This window comes from Necator americanus, chromosome III (assembly GCF_031761385.1).
Source record: "Necator americanus strain Aroian chromosome III, whole genome shotgun sequence".
Taxonomy (NCBI): domain Eukaryota; kingdom Metazoa; phylum Nematoda; class Chromadorea; order Rhabditida; family Ancylostomatidae; genus Necator; species Necator americanus.
Genome location: NC_087373.1, coordinates 40908604 through 40916216, shown reverse-complemented (window position 1 = coordinate 40916216; position 7613 = coordinate 40908604). Strand labels below are relative to the sequence as shown.

The following is a 7613-nucleotide window of genomic DNA, read 5'->3' as shown; positions in this document are numbered from 1 at the left end:
TGAGTGTTTCTTGAAACGTTCGTTTTTTCGCTGCGTTACGAATAATCTTCGAGTGCATATTGATCGAAGTCACTCACGTGTGTTCGTTATGGTTGCCGCTGATCGGGGCGCAATTCTCTGCATTCATTCAAAATTGCCCAAATCGCTCGTTCACCACCTTTCCCGTGTCCAATCTATGGCCGTTCTTTGGCCGCGTGTCGATAGTACAGGGGCCTCTCGCCTTTTCTTGCCGTCGTTTTCCGAACTTCGATAAAGTAGAAATTTTGGTCGCTTAGTTACTACTAATTGACGATGTGGTGTATTCAAATAGGTGCGCCGCAGTCCTGAATCCTTTCGGTCGAACAAAAAACCATAAATTTGTTGTCTTAGTAATTTGCACTATGGGTTTTAGATTAGATGAGAAGTGGTCGCTGTATACTGAATTGGAGTGATTCACGTGTTGCCTAGTACCACCGCTCTTTTTCCATTTTGTTTGTTTTGTACGTAGCAGCGCTTTCCCTGATTGATGTTCTTTTCACATTTATATTTAGACAGTTCGTTTTCCTCGCAGCATATGGAACGAAAAGGGTATTGAAAGGTTACTCTCTTGTGCTTCCCTCTTTTATAGAAGTGCAGTTATACATTTCGTTTACCTTTAAGCGTAAACTTAGAAGAAGGTGAGGCACGCCCATGATGCCCAAAGCATGTTGCATACAAAAAAGTTTCATAACTGCTCTAACTACTTCGGTTCCAAACCATACGGTGATTAATGCCATTCTAGAAAACAGCACTTTCCTAATCATGCTGTTGCGATAATAGTAATAATAGTCCAAGATCACTAGTGATAGTATCCTTGAAAAATCCTACTCTTAAACGATGTAGTGTTATCAACTCTACCTTCAGGTTTCTTTTTTTCTTATCTTCTCCTTTCTTCTGCTAATTTTTATTTTCATAGAAAGTGCGGATGATACTTCTAAGAACACGACCTCCTTAAACTTCAGCTGGTTCCCCAGAAGTCTATTTTTCAAAGTTTTTTCCACCGCAAAGGTCCCTTAGTATCCTGCGAAGTGGGGTATAATATCTTTTGGCTATAAATAATTCTATAGTTTAATATAGAATCATGATTTACTCGCTAACGAATTGTTACGATTTGTATTTCTGCGTGAAAAGTATAAAAACAACTACGTTTGGCCTGTTTCATTCGATAGTAAGCATTTCTGTTTTTTTTTTTCAAATTGCAGCATTCGAAAAAAACTAGTTGGTTTTGAAGAATTTACTGAAGTTGTTTCCTTCCGTTTCTATCGATTTTTATTTTTACTGCCGACTTTGTTTATCCAGACCATGCAACGCCGAATGAAAAGTTTAGAAACTTCTGAAAATAGCTGCAGTCCCAATTTCATTGTTGTGTTTTTTAAACTCTTATACACTTCCTTGTGTTTATCCAGAAGCCTAAAATTAGATGTTGTTTTCATTTGCATTTAATCCCGTTGACTTAAATCATCCCATTGAGCCGCTTTGTTTGCCGACACGTAAGGGGTGTCCCTCTATCGATTGCTTTTTGAATTACTCATCGGTGTTTCTTATCCATCTTCGAACGAACAAAAGAAAAAAGCAAAGGAAGTTTGCCGAGACCACACAAGAGAAGGGAGCTTTTATGCTGTCCTAACAAAGCTGTCCGCATAGCTCGCTACTTCGTCTCTGGTGTCCCTGGGCAAAAGCGGTTATGTGTCGTAAACTAAGAAAGGAAATCATATCCAGTCTCACTAAGACATTGCTGGACCCAACGCTTTAATGAACACAATGCACTTTTACGGATAACTAAGACTACTTAGGTATTCGTTAGCAATAGAAATTATGGAGACCTACATAGTTGAGTAGCTGACTGTTCGTTGCTCAATTTTCGCGCTCTGCATAACATGTGAGATTAAATTGCGTCAACGATGTACTTTAGCATTAAAATGGACGAGCGTCGACTGCGTCGTGGCTTGCACGGGTTGTGCAGTAAGCATCGACAATATGTGGAAGTTACTTTGTTCTCTCCGAGTTATTAGACAACAGTTGGATATCGAGGTTTTATTTGGAATTACTTCTTCAAATGAAGGATCTTTCATCATTTTTTCATTCGGGGAATACATGATGGCGAAGCTAGATATGTCGTAAAACGTGCTGTGCATGAATAGGATTACTCGCTCTTAGTAAAGTCGTTTTCTACTAGTTCTGTCCATTGTTTTGCTCCTAGAACGCTTCTGGGATCCCATTTTTTTCGGGGTTCGGTTTCTGTCCCATTTTTCTTTGTGCAATTGCACATGACTAGCGCATATTGTGATTGAAACCATGTAGTAGTAGAATGGCAAAATGCGATAAAAATCCAATCCCCGCGAACTGAAGTGTTGGAGACAGAGCATGGTAGCGGCGTTTGTGACACGTTTTACGCGAACTGTATGTATAGTCGAGTCAAAAAGACACGAAACCCGGTACAGTTCAGTAAGCGACTGCGCATGAAGCAGCGCAATGGGGAAACGATCGCGACCGAGGAGGGACAATAGTTACTCCCACCCGGACTGTAGAGATGAGTGGAGCCAGCAAGGGCCTCGCCCCCATCCGAAGCTCCAGCTCCACCGCACTGCTTCGAGCGTAGCCATTTGCGCAAATGCGCAACTTCTAGTCGCCTTCGCCCGACTATACTCATAGGGAAGTGCTTTTTGTTGCGAAATCCAGTGGCTATTTCTCTAATATTTTTCAGTCCAATACTTTCATATCTGCAGTATTTTTCTGATGATTTGTATTCCTCCACAGTTCGCATTGGTAAAGAAAACAATGAGTAAGAAATGATGACTCGTTCAATTATCTACTGTTCGATTACCTCGCAAGTTCCTCTTGTTCTTCTGCGGCACAACATATTCACATCTTTTCCCCACCTCATAGTCCTTTCGTTAATTCTTTTTACGTGAGCGTTAGGTCTTTTACTTTTATTGATATGAACAACATTGCAGCGTGTCAATAGTTTTATTCTAGCTGCCTACAATTGTGTGCAGAGTTGAGTCATTTTCTGTCCTGCATTTGTCATCATCTGCGATACAATCGAACATGTGTCATACATCTTCATGTCACCTTCTTATCTCTTTTTTCCTTCATTCATATGTAAATACACTTATGTGATCTTCTTTGTAACAACGTATTATGTCTCGCTTCTGTCTCACATCAGTTTTTTTGGGAAGTGGTAGCACTGCGAATTTTACAGAGAATAAGTGCGGAAATATGATGCAATTCTTCCTTGATCTCTTTTCACTCTCTTGGGTTCTCTCCGTTAGACCATCAACGAACTCAACACCGTTCGATGTGTTTTTTTTTTGCGAATTCACGTCAGTACCTACACATTGCGTTACGTGTTATGCTCTTAATAATTCCAAGGGATAAAATTCAGAAATGTAGTTCAAGAATTTGGGGCTAGCCCTCTTAAATTTTGTTTGTGTGCTTTTTTGCTAGACACCTCTTTTCAAATTGTACTTTCCTTCGCAAATTTGGGAGTTTTTTTCTTGTAGAGCTGTATTAGTTCCTTATTTCTTGGTATTCGATAGTTCCCACGTCTGACAATCGGTTGTTGTATAACAACCTTATGATATTTGTATGTTTTCCTTTTTACAGGTACGCAATTTTGCGTTCCTGTAAAAAGTCACAGTCAAAAAGTTCATTTGCATCCGTCGACGTGATATGAAATATCAATGAAATATGATATTAATATTAATTAATTATTCCTATTAATTCACTTACATTACTTTTCAGGAAATGTCCCATTACTTCTGCTGCCGAATACATGAAACTGCATTCGATTTCGTCTAATTTTTCATTCGTGGTCAGAGTTCTCTTCGAAGGCTTGTGCATAGGTGTGCTACAACTATATTCATTCATTATTATTCGTCTAAGGAAAGAACTAATATTGCCTTGGAAATAATCAATTTCACTGCTTCAAAATAGATTCCAGCTAATATTATATTGAGTGGTGAAAATCACGTTGGAAGCGAGATTCGTTTATTTCCAAGACTTTGCTTTTTGATTTTAAAGGATCTGGTGGATTCTCAGGTTCGCAAAGACTGGATAGACTGTATAGTCGATGTTGTCCTCCGACTAGGGATATTTGTAGAAGTACATCTGCTGCAATAAGAGGATGAGCGTGGCTTTCTAAGAGACGAACTTGTTCAAATGATTCACTGTGTTAACGTTTTATTTGCGGTTGCCCTCTTATTGTCTCCTTATCGCGTTGGAAGCAGTCAAATCAGTTCAGCTTCTATTTGATGTACTTATTTATGGCAGCTATAACAGATCTGGTTTACCCTAATAGTCATCATTAAGAGTATTTGTTTTTTCTCGACTTCTTTGATACATCTCTCCAGGATTTTAGGGTGTTTATTTATGCTTTTGGCGATTTGCTCTCGCTGTTTCTCTTCTCATTCTCGTTGGAAATCCTTTCAGAGTGTGTACAAATTGCTCCCGTGAGAAACCTCGCGCGGTGGATAACTCCACCAACGAAAAGTGTATCCTTTTTTGATGGAGGAATGTTTGCAATTTTTCGAGCGTGACGCATGTCTGAGTTACTCATCAAGCGAAGATCGATACGGTTTTCACAGTTGAATTACCCCAGAGTTGACTTAGGAATTCCACCTGAGCATCGGAGTGTCACATGAGTGTCACTCAGAGTAGAATTCGTTTTTTTTTTTTAATTATGAAGTTAGCTAGACGGTAATGCAACGGATTCCTCCTGTGATTGTTCGCACGGATTACCTATAGCTCGAATCTGCACCGTGATTCGACTGCGGCAGACATCGTGAGTCATCTGATATCCTATGCATACTTTTTTTTTTTAGTGGTGAAGGTATTGTTGGAAAACGAACAATGTTTGTCTCTCATTTTCTGGTGATAATTTATTCTTATTAGAGCGTTAGTTCTGATTTTCCGCCTGCAATCTCGCTATGTGAACTTACACAAGTCCTATCGCTTAGTTCTCGAAAGTAGAATACACTCTGCTTTTTCAACGCTTTGTAGTTCTTATACTGTGATAGTGTTCCTCCATAAAAGAAGATCTCCGCAAGAACTCAGTTTTTCTCGATGCTCATTCCTTCCGATTGTAGAAACAGTGCCGCTGTAATGTTTTCAATACATCAGAAACGCAGAGGGTGAGAGGTCTAAAGTTAGTTGCAGAATGTTTTCACGTTTTTCGGTCTTTTTTCAAACCGCACCATTGGCTTCGGGTTCCTTGAACATTCCTGCATATTTCGAACATAAACTAGGGTACTTTGGTCTTCAGTGTTCTTTTTCTCCGGGCCTAAAGATACGGTAGCTCCGAAATCCGGTGATGTCACCTAGAACACATGACTTCGTCGGGCGTCTTGGAATTGGGTGCATTACAATCGTCATGCGAATAATAGCTCATATTCAGATGGTTAGTTGAACTAGATCGGCTGGTTATATAGTATGTAGGACGACACGCACTATCGATTAGCAGAGAGAGCTGGTAGCATCAGGTTGGAAAATGTTCAAAGGAACAATATAACTGGCACAATCATACGGTGGTAGTGACGAATACAACAAGAATGCACAAAATGTGGACGTATTCATAGACAGTTTCATTATTTTAGGTACAGGTTGGATTCTTCAACCACACCATCTGCAGGGAGCTGATTCGTTCGATTTAGAGGCAGCATACCATGAAATTGACTATGCTGGGATCTCTGCACGAAAAAAAAAAGTTTAGGGGCGTAGATAACGAGTATGAGTGATCACGCTCGATTCCCCCAATCTTCCTGAAAATCGTATGGGAAGCGGCATTGCCGATCGGATTTTCCTATGGGCATTTGACAACGTGTCGTGTCGTGTATGCAAAGCATTCTCGCGTTTGCCAGAGAAGGTAAAGGCCTCGTAAACAGACTGTTGACTTTCCGCTCGCCCTCAGGCGAAGGGCGTATGCTTGCACTCGTATACGTAACACGTTGTTAAGTCCCCGTAGGAAACTCAAAAAAGCAGTTTTCACACTGTTTTTTTGAACAATTAGGCGGAACTGAGCGTGATCGCACTCCCGCTCGTGATCTACACCCCTAATCCTATGTTTTCGTTGGGAAATTCCACCAGCCCCAATTTCATGGCTTGCTGCTTTTAAGTTCCCCTGATTCTTCTCTTTCTTTTTTGTTACTTTGACCCCTCTCATCCACTGGTATTGAAATATGTCTCATCTGTAATCTTCGGCATGATTTATTAATGTATCTTTTAACGTTCGTACTTTACCGCTGTTATAGCAATGTTACAGAATGGAAAGTCTAGAACCGAAATTCACAAAGTTCTTCGGTACGATTTTTGCAATGGAAATGATCCTCAAAAATTTCTCCACTGCAGAAAAGTGTACTTATTATCAGGTTGAGTCATGTAGAACTTCTGCCCAGAACTGAACAGAACCAGAACTTGAACTATTCCTGTTGTTTACGCATTTAATGGGCTATCCAAACAAGGTATTCTTGTTATCAGTACACGGACAGAACTTCGGTTAGTCTTTGGACAACAGTTTACTCTGGAAGATATATTGAAGGGAATATTGGAACAAAGTCCACTTCAAAAACGAGAGAATTAGCAGGGGAACCCAATGCGTCAGAATCACAGTAAATGTGTCGGAAACAAAACGAAAGTTATTTATGACTGAACCTAATATTTTCAACTTTTTATACCAAAATAATCTTAGTGGTATTACACTTCTCTTTATTCTATGATCTCTTCATCAGAAGATTTCCGGGGAAAGCTCTCACTGCCTTTTGTTCCGTTGAGAAAGTCATTTATTTGCCACACTAGCTATATAGTATTGGTATGGGGTTACAGTCGATAGAAGTTCCTGCTGCAGGTGTCGGTAATTTAATATTTTATTGCTTTTGTACAGCAGTGTGAAAACAAATATGAGCAAAGCAGAAAAAACGAAGATGTTGATTCTAGAGAATGGATCCGTGACTATTATGAAGATTGATTTAAAAAGGAGAAAACAACCAAGATAAGCTGATTCAGAGAACCAAAACAATCTGGTGAAATTGGGGTTCTATTTTGCATTTAAGCAGGAATTATAGAGTTACTTTGAAGAGGTATTTGCGATTCATTCTTATTATTTTTTGAAGTTTCGTTATATTTTGAAGATTAATATGAGCATAATTTCAAAGTAAATATTATTAATTCTTTAATATTATGTATGAAAGCAAAACAAAACAAAAACTATTCTATTCAAACTTTATATATAACATGTTTCAAAGCTTAGGAAATGTGCACAGTTCAGCTGTTATTCGTGTTAGCTGTTAGTTTCTCCGCATAGTTGCTGTTTTTCGTTTCCGTTGTTTTGTGTATAATGCCAGATGCGTAGAATTCTATAAATAGAAGTTCTCACCAGATTCGATGTCATCATTTTTGATATCACAGCGCGCTGTCACATGAGTTCCATTAAGCACAACGAAATATGGGATTTATCCGGACGTTCTTCTACTCATTTTACCTTATAGCTAATGGTATTTCATCTCATCAAGTATGTAAGAACCCTTGAATGTTCGGCTGTCCTTGAATTTTGGCATGATTTAATATGTAGTTTTGATTGTTTTTACTTCCCGCCTGCTTAA

At 39.2% G+C, this 7613-nt stretch overlaps 1 protein-coding gene across 2 annotated transcripts; it reads left to right on the top strand.

Annotated features, from left to right (window-relative positions):
* Positions 1-3237: 3237 nt before the first annotated feature.
* RB195_012484 (uncharacterized protein) lies at positions 3238-5728 on the top strand (the record flags this gene model as incomplete). 2 transcript variants are annotated; one of them, XM_064194358.1, is made up of 3 exons in its annotated part: positions 3238-3341; positions 3763-3863; positions 5613-5728. In XM_064194358.1, the coding sequence occupies 3 exons, from the start codon at positions 3238-3240 to the stop codon at positions 5726-5728; spliced, it is 321 nt and encodes a 106-aa protein (XP_064051940.1). The 2 variants fall into 2 exon arrangements, with proteins under 2 accessions (XP_064051940.1, XP_064051941.1); XM_064194357.1 differs by lacking the exon at positions 5613-5728 and adding an exon at positions 4060-4148.
* Between the last annotated feature and the right edge of the window lie 1885 nt (positions 5729-7613).